We start from the raw sequence: 17,390 nt of genomic DNA on the forward strand, positions 1-17,390 counted from the left end.
CCGGATGTAAGTTATGAAAAGTTAGAACTGCTCCAAGATATACATGGTTACTAAAAATATCTTTTAAAAGGAGTGATTAATAATATTTTAAGCTCTGATATTTTATAAGAAATGTGGTCAGGATTTTTGTGAGAGCTTCAAGTAATGGGAATACTGAAGCAGGCAGAAGAGAGATTATATAACAACCTTTCAAGCAAGCTTCTCTCTTTACTGTCAATATTAATTTCAATTGAAAGTTTGTGCATGACAAATCTATGTTACTTTACACCACATGGTAATACTGTAAATTCTGAAGTACACGATATTTTATTTCATTCATATGTTCCTAATAAACACCTAGAGTTAAAACATGAAAATGGGACTATTGAAAGGAATGCATTACTTTTCCACACAGGGCATAAGTTTCAACAAGTGAATCCCATAGCCTGATTATCTCAGATGCAAAAACATTTAACCGAGGCATCCAGAACCACATGCAGAGAGAGCACACTTCATTAAATAATTTTCTGGTATTAAAATATCTCTCAATGCAAGAATGGCGTTGCATGTTATTTAATTATTATTATTACAATAATGTTAATGTTTAAATAAAACTAATAACGTGATGTATTGCAGATAGGAGTGTTTACAGATTTTACATACTGTGAAAATTCTGCAATGGATTAAAAGAACTGTGCATTTTTCTGTTTTAATCTGAAGACTGATGAGGGGGAGAGAAAATATTAATATTTGATTTTTCTTTTACCATATTTCTGGGTAGAATATTTTGTAACGTGTACAATTTGGAAGTTTATACAAGGACAGTTTATATATTAATTTAGCTAGACACAGAAAAGTGAAACACTAAACAGATCTTCTTAGTGCAATGCAGAATAGCTCTAAGGTTTTTATGAGCACATAAGAGACAGACAGAAAAGGCAGCTACAGTGTATATACACAGTTATGCACAGAAGATTTCTTACCATAAATTGCACATTGTCAAATCCATTAGCCAGCAAGTGGTTTTCATACTGAGGTAGCCCAATATTTTCCAACCATTGTCCCACTGTCTGGACAGGGCATCGGGGTCCTGTAGGAGGGTGAAGAGGGAGGCGTTTAAGCAACGAATAACCATCCACTGGATAATAGCGGTAGTCCTGGGCTGAGAGGTGGCATTGCCACATCGTGTTCCTGGAAAAGTTGGTATCAAAGGAGCCCGCCAGCTTGACAGATTAATGTTTTCAGCAAGCAGAAAAGTCAGAAGTAAAACATAGTTTACAGGGCAGTATATAGCGTAAGATCTGATCCTAGCTCTACATTTCTTAGTTATTAATCTTTACTACAGACCAGTACGTCATACAGTAGGGGGAAAAAAAAAAAAAAGCATATCAAGCTGTCAGCTAAGCTGTTCTCCGTTATATGTGATTGTTGGAATACTCCACAATGAGCAATGCACTGCCAGCAGCAAGAATTCTTTTTATCAAGTACTCCTACACTCATCAGTATGCAGCTCCATGCTTCTTGCTCCCCCTCGCTCTCTCCCCTTCATTACCCAGCCTAGGCTACACCTCGCATTTTCAATAATAGCCATCAGATAAGGCAGATTTTTTTTTTGTCTGCAAGCTGTAAGCCTGCTGCTGCTGCTTCCTCCTACACACCCATCCAAGCGTCAATCTTGAATGATGAGAGCAGTCAAAACAAATGCAGAAAATAGCAAGATTCAAAAGCAACCTAGAGCACTTAAATCTGAATAGAATCTTCATACCAGTTACGTTTTACATATCTGTTTGTTGTAGATTTTTACGTTCACAAAGCACGAAGAAATGCAATACATAAACCGTAACCTATGGCATGGTTTACTATGCCTTCCCTTTTCCCCTTTTAATACAGGATAGGTAGTGGTCTGCATCTCTGCTTATATAATAGCAAACCCCTTTAATGTCGATAATGAATGCGTTTCACAGGTTTTTTCCTGTAGTACAGCAAAAGACATAAACAGCACAACAATTTTAGGCAAAGTAATTAGATTATCTGCATGATTTCTTCAACCGTAAAATATTATAAGACACAAGAAAATCTTCATGCCAACATATAATAATTCAACTTGAAAAGGTCACCATTTCAAATGAATAATTAAAAGAATATTTTTACTAAATAAAATTTTAAGTTTTTACCTTTTTCTTACAAAAATGTGAATGATAGCAGGCAGACATATAAGATTTGCATGATTTCTAGAGAGGATGTATATTTTATCAACTATAACTGGAAAAAATTTAGTAAAAGATGATGAATTTAAAATGAAAGCAAAATTTCTTTTCTGCACAAGAAACCAAATATCTCATGATGCATTTTCCATCAATGTTCCATTTTTGAGACAGTTTCTCTCAAGATGGAAGAATTTTACACCTTTGTTCTGAGACGAATGTTACTAAACTTTTGCTTTTCATAACAGGACCAAAGGACTTGGCAAAAAAGGCAGAAAACAGGTTTATTCAGGGTACAGTTCTAAGAAGAATCCTGTCCAGTAGAACTACATTAATTGAACACATTAATTACTTTTCTTTGTTTTTCTTCTCCATTCTGGACAGTCATCTCTAAGGAGGAATTTCATTCCAGGCATAAGGAAATGATAGATATCTGTCAAGGGCATAATTTAGCATTGATGATACTATGATGGAAAACTGTTTTACAGAAATCCAAACCTACAGACTGACCGACATGTTATAATACAAAGTCTCTCCAAGTGATACGCAGAAGGTCCCTGATTAGTTGCACAACAGACTCTAGACTTAGCTGGATATTTGAAACTAACAATATGTTAAGAGTTTCAACTCCAGCCTGACTAGTCCTTGGACTAAAACTGGATGACCTTTCACTCTGATATTGCTGCTTGAATTTGTGGAACATCTCACGCAAATTGAAGTCCATAATGATTTTGTAGAATAATTTTAGTTGAGCCATAGAAGATCTTTTATGAGGTTGTAAAGCTGCCTAAGACAAGTGTGTTATGAGATCGCACGTTACTCCAGGTCTTCTTATTGATTTGATGCATGACTGCATGAAGTATGAAAGATTCAGTGTGTCTCTCAAAAAAGTACTGAAGACTTACCAGGCGCTGGTAAATCTGTAACTGCTGAAGAAACTTTTAGGAATTTTCTCAAGCGTTTAATTACAATAACATGTGAATATACACAATATAAAGCGTTCTTTTTGGTAAGAGCACAGTGTGCACAATGTACTTCAAATAGATTAATGGATAATTCATTTTTTTCTCAGAGAAAGTAAATGTACTAAATTGATAGGAATCTAGGTCTCATGGAGATACAAATGCGTTTGTTCACACCTGTCTGTAAATCTTCCCTATTTTGGAGAGTTTTTTCTGCTGTGAACCATTATGTTTGTACATAGATGGAGCATAATCCCTTCAGGGTTGTGCCCAGTCAGTAGCAATGCTGTAAGGAGGAGAGTAGGCTACGTTGAATTGAAATATAGTGGACTTCCCTTGGGTAAGCAAATTTGAAAGGCTGGAAAAGCTCTTCAGAGCACAAATTGAACACAAAATTACCTCAAACAAGATGAGAATTAAATCCCTGCTGAACATTTCATGAGAAATCCTTTGAAAAGGATTCCCGACTTTGTCTTCCCCTTTCCCCCATAAGCAGAAAAATCGATATAGGAAAGAGACCCAGTGAAGCATAATCCCACTCTCTGAAAGGATCATGCGTGATTGACTCCTGTGTTTCCCATACACGCATAGACACAAGTGTCTCTGTATCTTGTGTCCCACATCAACAAAAATGTTCTTCCCACAATAAGACACAGCCAATAATCAATATACCAGTTTCATGGTCAAACTGCTTCTTCCTTACCTTACTATAAACAACATGGAAGTTATGCTGCCAGTGATAAGAAGTGCTTAGCTCAATGCCTAGCAACAGTGTAGGCAAAATTCGGTTTTTAAGTGGCTCCCCAGACACATTTCCTCATGTAGCTGTTAGTACTGTGTCTAACTATCTCCATAGCCCCAGCACTGGATGATTATAGCACTGCTGGTCCTACTGCACACTCTCCTCCAACTCTGTCCCCTGCCAGTATAACTACACGTCTGAGCCCATCAACACAACATAAGGTTGGCACAGCAAGGGGAGGGAAAATAAGGAGAAACACAGTCAGCTTGCCACTTTGTTCTCATCTCTATCACCTCATTGCAAGAGTACCCTGTTATCTGCAAGACCTTTTTTTTTTCCTCCTTCTTCCGCCAAAGGTAGTAGTAAGGCAAAGGCAAAGGAAGGCACAGAGCAGAGCCAGGAATGCAGGGATTAGGCTCAAGCCTTTCATTATGGGAACTTGCAGCTCTTCAGATCTTGTTCTTTGCCAGTCTAGAAAACTTATCTTAGGGGGGCTACTTGGACAGCTTTTCTGAGCCAGTACAAGTCCAATCTGGAGCAGGTGCTACTGCTTTGAGACTAGAAAGGCTACCTCTTCATTTTGCTAGTCTTTGATTCAGTGCCAGCCCCACAAGTGTGCTTCTGCAGGCAGTGCCTACTTTGCCTATGTCCTGGTATTGAAAAATGTGATGCAGAGTGTATTAGATGGTGTCACCTGTAACACATTTAAATACTACTGTGCTTTCCTATGATTTCAAAGAACATAAATCCCATAATAATCCTTCTGTGATACCACAATAAAAAAAAAAGTATCTATTCCTGCATGGGAAAACTGACGTATAAGTCTCCTATAGGGACAGCAATACTTGGTTCTTTCTTCTTCAAAGCAATAGAAGAAGCACATTGAACTGATGTCTGCAAGAAAGATGCCATCTGGTATACTATACGATAATTTCTACAAGATGTCTTGTTCCCAGAGAGATTCAGAATATCTTTATTGTGGGGTTTGTAATTGACTGAATCTGTGATATCAGAGAGCACATGATTTCAAACACGTTTTAAGGCAAATTTGCTCTAAATTGAAAAGAATTTGAGATCTCCTCTATTTTATCGTCTTTACTGTTAACAATGTGGATTCTTCTTTCTTGATTTTTCTTTATTTTTCAATTGAGGAAAAGAAAGAAATGCAGTGATTATTTGTAGAGGAGGTGGTCCCTCAGTCATCATGAATAGATTATTATAAACTATTTTCTTAGGTAGCTCAATGCCTGTTGAACACTGCTAAACACTTCTGGTGTTAAGGAATCAAAAACTGGAGAATCTTAGTAGCTATTGATCAAGAAATTTCTGAGTGAAGACTATATCACAATGTGAAAGGATGAACCTTTTAAGTTGGCAGCCAGTTTAGCAGAGCTGGAGAAGAAACTGATGCTAAAGGAAGTACTGTAAACTTTTTTTTAAAAAAAATTAAAGCTTTCATCCTTGTCCAACACTAAATGGGATATAATTTTCCTCTTTGTATTGATTTCAGCCAGATAAAAAAGTTATCTCTACATTGTGACAGAACTTGTGCTACAGCAGAGTTAGCATGACTGGGTGTTCCAGTGAATAAACTAATCTAACAACATGTATTCCTGGGAGGAGCTAAGAATAGCTAGGAACAGGATGTTATATGAGAAAAACTATGCCTAACATCCAGCAGACCAATATAATTAAAATTTATTATGCGAGAAGCATAGTAGGTTCCAAGAAGTATACGCAAGGTTCTGCTTTATCTTATGCCTTTCATTATATTATTGGGCTACTCAAAATGCTTAGATTTTAAATGATCTTTTCCATAAAACTTTGGAAAACCTGGATGCCTTACATAAAATGTGCAACTTCCGTCAGCAGCCTAGCTCTCTGCATGATGATGCCACTTTGGATGATCATGTTTGGTGATGCTGAATATTCTCCTGAAAGTACTTTTAGAGACATTTTTCATGGCATATACAGAAAAAACCCAAAATCAATAGAAACAGCTTGAATTTAAATAACACTATCTAGTATCTATAATCTAAAGGTTATGTTCCATTGCTTATGTGTGGCTCAGAACGCACAAAAATAATTCTCAGACCACAGCTAATGCAATCTAATGGAACAACCCTCATTGACAAGCAAAATATTCTACAGGGTTCATCTTTGATTTTTATACATTACCACTATGTAAGTACAATAACCGTATCTATAATAACTATAGCTACAAAGTCAGCAAAGACAATTCATTTTACTTGACAGATGATTTGTCAATAGTGAACTGTACTTTGTGAACCCTACTGGCCTTTCTACGAGTTTGTGTTTCTGACTGTTGATGTATTATTTACCCAGACACAGCTCAGTCAAAGTACTCCACACTCCATCATGAAACATATATTTATTACAGACGCTTCAAAGGCAGGATATTTTTCATGTTCAGTTGATTGTTTTGGCAACTTCGATTTAGTCTCCTTCAGAATCCATCCTGTTCAGTGAACAAGGGACAAATCTTACTGGAAAATTAAAAGATTTATTTTCTAGAGCTCAGCCACTGGACTAGGACTCAGGGCACCTCGTTCTATTCAAGACTGTCATTACTGTGATGTTGAGTAACATATATACAGTATGTGGTAACATATTATCATATGGCAAGATTGCTTGACATACAGTCAGTCTTTCTAGATTCTGAGCTTGTATTTTAAATGAATAAATTTGGAGGGATAATTTCTTTCTAAAGAAAATGGGAAAATCAAACTATACTATATAGTATTGTAATAGCCATGACTTCAGTCAGATTTATATCCTTGGCCTACAGAACAGAAATACAAGATGCAACCTACTGAATTGCAAGAATTAATTAAGAACAGATGGATGTTTCACTGTGAGACCACTGGATTGGGTGCACTGGATCACACCACAGCTTCATCTAACTTCATCTAGCTGCATCTAGCTTCAGCCATTCACCAGCTTCATTCACAGCGGCTACTATTAGATGCCTACGAAAGAGCCTAAGATGGACATGCAGTGATCCTTTCCTAGCATTTTCCCAGTTTCCAGCAATTTGCAGCTCAATGCCTTACCGAACGAGAAATAGTGGTTTTATGCTTAATAGTCCTTCATGGATTTTTGTGCCATAATTTAATCTAATTTTAGAGAAAAACTGGACAGTTTGATGGTTGATGAAATACACTGGGAGAAAGGGTTGCAGGGAGAGCTGGATTCATTTCCCACCCGTCCTCTGTAACTGTGTTCCATGGAAATGGAGGAAATGAAAGGAATGTGACTCTGCTTTTTGGATGCCACCATGGGTAATAGGTTCCTGTAACCTTGTATTTCACTTAAGAAAGATACAGTTAACATGCAATTAGAATTCAGCTGCTTTTTTTCCCATCTTCATGAGCGGTGAAGGAGCTCCTACTGCTGGAGGAGGTGGTGAGCAGGTGATATGAATTCAAATCTCAGTGGATTCCCACTATACTAAGTAATTATTCTATGTAATACAAACTCATTTGGTAGGACAAAGAATTTTCAGTTGCCTGTCATTTTTTCAGGAATTATACTCACATCCTTATTCTGGCTTCAATGAACGTTACTAACATTGTCTGAAAAAAGGAGTTAGCTTTTTAGAGTAATTTCTGTGCTTGCCTCAGGAACTTTTACAGGATAATAGTAACACTACACTCACCACCTATGAGTAATCATTTTCACTGTTTTCATCTAGCAAGAAAAAAAACCTTGAAAATTTACATAAGACCATGACCAATCAAAATATTTTATTTAATTTAGTAAAGATTTTAAACTACTGTTAAAAACTAGTATACTAAGTGTATATATATAAAAATGTATACTACATAGTCATGCTAAAAATACTATGCAAGTCCAACCATTTATGCTGTAATTCCTGACATCATAAAAAAAATTACGTAATTCCAAATTTGATCGTATAGCTCTGTGTTAGGCATCACTGGACTAGCAAACAAGCAGAACTGGGTAACAGAGGAATATTTGAAGAAACTGTTCAAAAAAGGTTTGACAGAACACTGACATTATAGAGCTATCTCAAGAAGTTAAATAGATGCTAAATAATTTAGCATCTCAAGATGCTAAATAAATGGTAACTGTAATTTCATAGATTTGATAACTGCTGCAAGGTCCTGTGGAGAGTTGTGAAAATGAGATGTTTGTACTGACACTGCAGCAAACTACCATATCTTTGAAATTATGAATCTTTAAAGTATACATGATGAAAGGGTAAGGATTTCTCCTGGAGTTATATTACAAATCAGTTTCAACTTCAGACAGTGTGGCACCTTGTCTTCTGTTTTCTTTTGCCTAGTTGGGCTCAGAGGCTCCCTTGCCCCCAGTGCACTAGATTTTAGAGTGATCTCCTCCTTTGAACAGCTGATCAGGTGAATTCCCTTCTCTCCTTCCTGTTCTTTCTAGCTTCATTTTATAATTCCTTTTCTACAGTCCTTATTTATCTCACTTCTACTTATCCTCCTTGTAAGTTATGACCATTTGCTCTTTTATCATCCTCCATCTGCAGCTGCAACAATTTGTTGTTTTGTTTCACATCTGCTTTTTTCCTTTTGCTTATTTTTTTTCTCCCACTTGCCCTTTTGAGCCTTTTAAAACAGGTAAAAAAATGTTAATTTTAAAATTAAATTATCCCCTGAGATTTTTTTAGAGCTGAGACTAGGTTGGATTTAGGTATTTGAGGTAACTCTAACTTAACTTCAACATTTTTATAGATTAGATACAGGACAATATCTGCTACATGCCTTAGTTCTTCAAGCTTAACCAGCAGCTAAATGTAAAGACGATACTCTAAATCTGTACTGGGAAAAGTATGTTTAAATGTGAGCATAGGTAACGTGAAGCTCTTTACTAAAAAATAACACACTACTGAACTACCCCTCATCTATTTCTTTCCTAGAACATTCAAAATCTCAGAAAAGAATAATCTATGTCAGACACAACTTACCACATTTCACTGATATGATAAGACAAAATTATAATAATGAATAAAAACCAAAGGTGTCAGGGCTCTGAGGGCGCCAATGGGCCTTGCTGTCCATGCCCAGCATCTCCTCAGGCCTCCCTCACCCCGCCCATGGCCCAGGACTCCATTTCAGCTCAGCATGGGGCTGTAAGTCTCTGCCCCAGCAACATTACAGCCGTGCCAGTCTCTGGCCCTGCCTCTGGTGTTAACTACTGGATGAATGCTGGGTCTACACTGTAGGTAGTTCACCGCCTGAATGGACCTCTCAGACATACATGTTGGCTTTTTTTCCAGTTCTATCTTCAGCTCTGCCTCCTGCTAGACTATGAACCTGTGTTACAGTCTTGTCTCCATTCCTATCTCTGACCCAATCTTTTTTTGCTCCTGGCTGGGCTCCCTCAGTAGACCATGGACCTGAGTCATCTCTCAGTGGCCTGGTTGGAGTGGTCAATAGAACATGTTACAGTACCAGGCTGTGCCCACTGCGTACAGATCCCATGGGGCTGCGCCCTGTGGGTGAGGGCACAGGTCACTGTCATTAGGGAACAACTGTCCCCCTCTGCTCCCTGACAAAAAGTCAAGTTCTCAATAGGAACTTGCCTTATTACATAAAACCTCTATAACCACCTTCTGTAATATTTATCCCCTGCTAACACAAGCTCTGCAACACCAAAAGAAAACTGCGGCATCTTTCAATGAATAATAAAGACGTTACTTGAGTGGGTGGCATGCTGGCACAGCTCTGGCAACTCACTGGACTGTTTGCATATGCATGAAGTTATATAAACCTTGTTCATCCTGTCTGTGAGCTCCCTCATGCTGACTGCTCGACTCTCACTCTCCCACCTCTGGAGTAGGAACTCTGAACTGGCCTCCCCTACCCACAGATGGAGCCTAGGAATCTGAGTTGATGCCTATAGACAGTGCAAACACTGCTCATGGAACTGTACTTAGTCCTGTGTGGTTTTTTGGTTTAGAAATTGGAATGATAGAAATGCAACTTTTCAGACAAGTTGAATAAACTGTACTCCAAGCATCATTCCTTCCATGGTTCCTTTGTCTAGGCTAATGGATCTCAGCAAGAGCTCAAGTGGTCCTACAGGTACAGGTTAGCTGAAATGTACTCTTCAGATTGGTTTTGCTAGCTTTCTGTAACATGTTAATGATTATTTCCTATACTACAAACAATATCAAAACAAAGCCAACACCTACAGTTATTCTCTAAATTCTGGTCTAGAGCTGTTCAGCTATGTTCCTTGCTATTTGCTGTTTGAAAACTTACATGAACATGGATTTTTGCTTGCATAAATTTGAGAAGAATGGCTGGTATCTATATGAATGCCATATTCATATGCAAATAGAGGGATTTTTGTACTGACAAGATAAGTTATTCTTTGGAATTATGCTCTATAAAATATTTCAAATAGCATACCAGAAAACAGAAGTAGCACTAAGCAACTGGGATGGTCCATCACATCCCATAAATAGAAAAACAGTCAAATTGCAGAGTTCATAAAAAATATTTATCTAAACTCATGCATGAAGTCATGAATAATAAATATACTTTAGAAATAGATACCAGAACAATTCACAACTTTACACTAGATGCTATTATTAGCATTTAATGCAAGTTCATATTAGCAATCAATAATTTAACCACAGTCATCTCAGGTTTGGAATAAAGCAATGACCTAAAATAAAGAGCTAAAGGCAGCAGTACCTAAAAGTAGAAAAACAGTCTTGGAAAGTTCCTGGTATCCTGGCTTATGGAGCAGGGATGGTAAATAGCAAATAACTTTTGAAGAATTTGAAGAGATTCAAATACAGTATCTTCCTGAATACAGGGCAATGAAACAAGTGTTTCACAGTGATTCTAGTGTTACGATCATGAACTCAGGTTAACAGTCTGGGTTAGAAAGCAAATGAATACACTTTAGTTAGTTCAATATTCTAAATTACTTCATTTTCTGTAGGTGGAACTAAAACTAGAAACAATTCTGTGTGCTGGAAATTCTGTAAGAAGCCAAAGATTTTTAACTAGCATGTGATGTTCTTGTGATTACTAGAAATGTGAGCTTCCAAGGATTCATATCTATTTAAATCTAAAGACTACTAGATTAAGAAGGAAACATGAGTGAATCAACTGAACTTTCAAGAAACCGTTATTAATTCAGTTTTAGTAGACTTAGATTTCTATATAATTTGTGAAAGATAAACTTCATCATAGTCTCACTTGCCACATCTCTAACCTCAACATATTTGTAAGAGTAATACCCATATCATCTCATAGAAAAGACCACCAAAGATATCGAACGGTTTTAGACATTTGCCCTTAGTGATCACTTTGTGGTTTTCATACAGTCTATTTCACAAGTTAGGAATATTCCGTTCTCTTTAAAGTATTTCCTGGCCACAGGTTGCAAAAGCCTCATTTTTCATCAGATACTTTTAACTCCACTGAGGTGCTAATTCCTATTCTGCATACATTTTCAACCTGGTATTGTACTTGATTCTGCTTTAAGGAATAAATACTGTTCAATTTAATGACATCAATTGAATTAAACATTAATATACATGGGTGTAAATGATTACATAGTTGCAAGGTTCAGATTAAACTTCAAGGAAAAAGCTGAACCTAAGCAAGTGAATTCTAACTCTCAAGTAATCTGATCGTTCATGTCATTTATCATGGCTTGAAAAAAATACCTCAACCTCTGGAATTACAGTAGAATGATTATAAGAGCATTATAGAATGAGGGCACTGTTAGCTTGTCGCTTTTCAGGCACACCAAGAAACACTGGCATTAACTTTGTGAAATACAGCCAAACTGTCCTTGTGGAGATGACATAGATGATTAGTACTCCCCTGGATTGTCGTGGTTCAGTGGAGAAACAGGCAAGACCTCAGTCCTACTGGAAGTAACTTTGAAAAATGATTTAATCCATTTTTTTCAAGTTCTGAAGTCTGCAATATACCTTTGCTGACCCTTTTATCTCCTATCTAGATGGGCATAGCTCAGCAATATTCAATCCTATAGCACAAAAAGATACAGTATGTACAGCTTAGTGACTTCAGGGATACGTCTGACAGGAATTGATCAGGTAGAGTAGATTGCAGCATTAAGATTATCATCATCAGAAATGTTTTCAAATTCACTTAAGAGTTAGGGACCCATTTAGTACCAATAGAATCCAGGAGGTAATGTGAGTAGTACTATTTTTAAGCAAATTTCACAACCAATTTATTTGAGTTCTGAATTGTTTTGTTTGTGTCAGGCAGGTATATTTGAACTTGGAAAGTGGGAATGACTTTTATTCAATTAATTTTATTTTCTGTACAGTATTGTACACAGTGCTTCTTAGCATTGTCCCCAAACATGCTCAAAGATCATGCGACTTCACACTCCATTTTACGATTAGGTCTCAATATTTCTGAGCTTCATGCCTTTGGAAGTCAATGAAAATCTGTTTTTCTGAGTTTTGCATTCTGTGTATTCATACCATTCTGCACTCTGTCTCAAAACAAATACTACAGGTGTATATGAATTTGGTATAGGTCTTCCTCATGCCATATGTACTTATTAATATGCATGTCTTTTTTATAACTCAATATCTCTCACTCCTCCTAAAGAGAAATTATTTAATGCAACAATTTTTAAAAACACTGAAACAAGGCTCTAACAACAGTGGTAAGTACACTATTTGAATTTTCATAGATTTGAGTAGTATATTCAAACTGCAAATAAATTGTTCATGTCTGTGGTCATATAGATTTCTATTCTAACCATATTTAACAGTAGAATGTAAGGATCAGATATTAGGTTAATAACAAAATGAAAGAAGAAATGGTAGGGATTTGGTATGCATTACTCCCCTTTCTGAGACTAAGTCTTTCTACAAAATAAAAAAAAAAGTATCTTTAGGTCTGACAAACATTTTACTATATACTTTCCAAGGAAGAACACAACTTTTGTATTAATTCTGTAGGAAAAAAAAATAGCTTGGTTACTCAGAAATAACAGTATAACTGACTAGACTGCCAAGGTTTAAACTTTTTCCAAAGGAGAAAATATCAGTACTGGAATGGAGTCTGAATCTCCTATGCTATTTCCCTAAAATGGTACATCTGATGTGGGAAAATACCTCTGAGAAGTCTCAGTATATTAAGTCAGTCAAAATTACATGTTAATCCTCCAATTAAAAGACAGTTTGTAGAAGATTCCTTTGCTCAAGCAGTGTTATTGTAGACTATCTAAACTTAGCATGACAATATCTGATGGTCAAAAGTAGACTACAAACAAAATTGACAAGAATTAGGCAATACATTTACTCACTCGTGAATGTCAATAGTTATGATAGTATAGTTCCATTTTCTTAAGTTTCTATTTTTTGCTGTCAATCTTTTCTATTCCTTTTAGAAGACATATGTCAGAAAACATTTACTCAGGTCTGTGAATATAATGATTGAATTGCTTTGCAAACAGTTTTGGAAGAAGAATATTGAACACAAAAAGCATGGACAGAGATAAAAGGTATATGTTGATAGGAACTTCTAGAGAGTGAAAATGTAAAAAGAAATGCATCAGAGAGAGAATACATGGGTAAATATTGTCTGATGACTTATATTTTTATTGTATTTTCAGTTTAGACTGTGTCTTCATTTGTAGTAGACTTTCAAGAACAGCTCTGATTAGTTGGTGTATGAAGAGCATATAGTTGAACATTACATTTATGACGCTACAGGGTAAAATTGCCAACATAATAGGAATACATGATTAACAGAAAAGAAATGCTTGCAGCTTTTTGTATCTAACTCTCATTGTGTTTATTATAAAACATAGCTAAAAGGTCCACAATTATTCTGCAGTTCGCCCAGTCTTCTGTAAAGTTTGTTTTGGGATTCGATGGATCGTTAAAACAGATGCATCTTTTTCTCTTGTTTAGGCTTTTACAATCTAGAAGTCAACAAAACATTAATCCAATTATTTGTGATTTCTTCTGTAGAATTTATATGATCTTTGGTAAGATCATTATGACTATCATTTTCACAGTAAATAAATACCAAAAATATTTCTTCTACATATTTTATAGCTATATGGATTCTGTTGTCCACTATTTTATAATTTAGTCGATTATATACACTTAAATTACCATTCAAAATGCAGGGATTTGTAAAAGAAATATGAAGATTGGTATGAATAATGCACAAATAGAAATGCATGTGTGAAAGCACCAGAAGAAACAGTGCTACGAAGGGTTAAAGGCATGGCCTGTACTGATAACCAACGACACAGTTGACAGTGGTAAAACACTAAGGAACATGTTTCTGTCTGATAAAACAAGCCCACAGATGATTAATCAGCAGAAGACCATACACTACGTTGATGGACAGCAACAACATCACAGCACATTGCATGTGATATTCATCTTCCTGTTATTCAAAAAAAGAAGATAGACTCTAGCCCTAAAATATTAGAGATGAGGAAGAAAAACCAATGAGCACCACTAAAGTAAACAAATTCTTGGATCAAAAAGATCATACCATAGTAACTGTTGACTTCTAAAAATCTATCCAAAACACAGTTTGCTCTTGATAATCAAAAGGAATCTAGCAGATGCAATGAGAATACCATAGTCAGCCTACCATGTCGCACCCAAGTGACCATGGACAGGTAATTTGGACGCACCTGCATGCACACCTTGGTGCTTTTGGGTATTGAGTGTGAGAGTGAGCAACATTCATAAGAGAATGTAACAGTAAACAGTCTCGCGTGGACCAAGAATCGCCTTTACATTCCATAACATTTCATATTGACTTTAGTTGCTTGAATTCCCCCCAGCAGTTCTGCCATTATGACTTAAAATTCCACCTTCACTTTGCAGTTGTTAATAAGATACAAGGAAATGCAGAATCAAATCCAAACATGTGTCTCTGTTCCCTATAATTGATGGTAAACAACTCTCAGACTTGCAGTTTAAAAATTTCAAATTGCATATGTATTTCCTATTGAGGAAGTATCAAACAGCACTGGGAGCAGAGACCAGCTGCTGGAGCTGTCTCCTCTCATTGCGTCTCTCTTCTATTAGCTACAGAGTCAAGTTCTCTCTGTCTTTTCTTTTTTTTTTTTTCCTCTTTATGATGCTACAGATATTTTGGTCTTTTTACACAGCATATCAGCTTCAATGGGAAAATGAGAGTTGGGAGGGAAGTGATGTTTGGTTGTAGCAGTTGGCTATGGCAAAATTAAAGTTGTGAGTTCAAAACTGCAAGCTTAAGAGGTCTCTGACTTTGTGAGACAGTGCATGGCTCATTTTATTGAAATCTATGAATTAAATCCACTTTATCAAAGTGCTTAATTTAACCACACGAAGATTTAAAAAGGGGAAGTAATTGCTGCAAAACAGACACTAAATTATAATTAAAGTATATACCTTCAAGTATATAACTTAACCACTGTGAAAACTGCCTTATGCCAACATGCCTACACATATCTAATTAAAATTCTGCCTTAATTAAGTACCTATATTTTATCTATTTTCTGCCCTTGGAGGGGGGAGGATATTAACAGCTCTGGAGGAAGACCACTTTGCCAAAACTGCAACCATATGGCAGCAAACGGAAAAGGGCCAGGCTAACAAGGCTTCATTTGTTAAAGGAAAGTTTGACTTCTTCTGAGTGAAATTTTAGCTTCTATAGGCAGAACCATACTCAGGAAGATGAAGGCTTCATGTCTGAGTAGTGGCAGTGGAACAGATGGAAGAAAGAAGAAAATGAGCATGTAGCTTCTGGCAGTCAAAGGTCTTCACAATTTCCTTTACGAGTTATAACATTATAGGGCATAATGTGAACTTTTCCTCCTTTCATTAAGCTTTTCAGGCTGTGTCTCCACCTGATTCCATCTTTTCCTACTCTACTGAAGTCATGTCTGCTTTACTTTCCCAACCTTTGAGCTCAAACTCATGTCCCTCACAAATCTGAGGCGCAAAATTTCTTGCAATATTCCCCATACTATGAAGGAGTCATTGATAGCAATAGCCTTGGTCGTGTCTGTAGAGAAAGCAAAACAAACAAAGAAAATAACGTTTGTATGATCACTGTCTACAACTTTCATCCTGATATGAAAGATCAGAGAAGGTACACTACAAAAATGTATTCTAATACACTGCTCCATGACCTACTGTCATTCCTTGGCATTAAATATGTACTACATGACACAAACACGCATATGCAGTGAGTGCATCCAGAAGCAAGAAAGTCTTACTTGCGCAAAAATATGATGTAAACTGTAGGGTTTATTCTGAATGCAGCAAACCCCACTGCAACTCTGCTACTTTCCAACGGGATATGTCTCACGTGGAGTCCACTCAGGCATAGCTGTCAGCATTCCAGAGTCCTTCTGGTTTCTAAGTAGCTCTAGAAGAGTCAACTCACAGGTCTCTCTGAAGTTGTAGACACGATAATACATACTGCTAAAGTAAGTATTTTAGAAGATTTGCTAGCTCCATTAAAAGGGATTTTTTTTTTTTTAATTTGTCATAATTCTGTTGCATATATCTCTTCCAGTAACAAGCAGCATTAATCTTTCAAAGACACTCATGGAGGTAGCCTCAGTGAGCAAAGTCTGGAGCCTTGATATTGATATTTAGACATAGATGCTGAATGTGATGCTAAGATTGTCCCCATTCATAGGGAAAGGCTCTGTTCTCACAGATGTTTATTTTTACAAACAAACTTTCTAAAAACCAAACTTGCTAAATGTAATAAGAAATTTGCTTATTTCAGTTGTAAGAAAAAAGCTTGCCAGTATATTACGTTCCAAGCCAAAATTGTAGATCAAGAAATGGAAGGATAATTCAGGAACCTGTACCCTGTATGCCTCTAGATGGAACAATAACGGCACTGGAGGATGGAAACACGCTCAGCTGACCAAAGAAATCCTGAGTATAATGCACTTGTATGCACACAGCAACTGGATAGTGCATTTATGGGTAGCATCCAAAAAACAATTCAGATTAGCAGAATTATAAAATCGTAAATCATCCTCCATGTGCTAGAATATATTTGACAGAAGTGGTTCTCAAAAGGCCAGCACAGTCCTAAACTGATTGTAGATTATTTTGATATTGAATGACCTTCAAAAATTATTTTCCTTGTCATTATTTAACTGCTCTGACTTGAAACAATGCTTAATCATGATGATGATATGATATCCATTACTTATGTTAAAAAAAATTATCTCCAAAGTAGATTATTTCTTGATTATTCCTTTCCAAGTGACTTGCAAGCATAAGTAAACTCTGAATCACACACCTCTGAACAGCTACTGGGCTCTAGCTAACACAGAAATACTGCTGTGTGTGCCCTGAAAGCCTTTTTTATTGTAGAAAAAATTGCTTATAACTAGGCAAAGAAAATACGAAATTGAAATGTTTCTCTTTTTACCAGAGAAGTGCAGATGGCTGATATTTAAACATTTTAGCTTTTCTAAATCCTTTGTGAAATGTAT

The 17,390-nt window shown here is 36.4% G+C and overlaps 1 protein-coding gene across 16 annotated transcripts in view; it reads right to left on the reverse strand.

The window, feature by feature from the left end:
* The window catches only part of ANKS1B (ankyrin repeat and sterile alpha motif domain containing 1B), a 476,662-nt gene that overhangs the window by 209,449 nt on the left and 249,823 nt on the right, over positions 1-17,390 (reverse strand). For 10 of the 16 annotated variants that reach the window (XM_086610954.1, XM_086610953.1, XM_086610952.1 and 7 more), the window contains exon 1: positions 963-1,163. In XM_086610954.1, coding sequence (XP_086467080.1) covers positions 963-1,163 — 201 coding nt within the window. Of the gene's footprint in view, positions 1-962; positions 1,164-17,390 lie in introns of those variants that run through there. The other 6 variants (XM_086610938.1, XM_086610942.1, XM_086610943.1 and 3 more) reach the window with 1 other exon arrangement.

This window comes from Tauraco erythrolophus, chromosome 4 (genome assembly GCF_009769465.1).
Source record: "Tauraco erythrolophus isolate bTauEry1 chromosome 4, bTauEry1.pri, whole genome shotgun sequence".
Lineage (NCBI taxonomy): Eukaryota > Metazoa > Chordata > Aves > Musophagiformes > Musophagidae > Tauraco > Tauraco erythrolophus.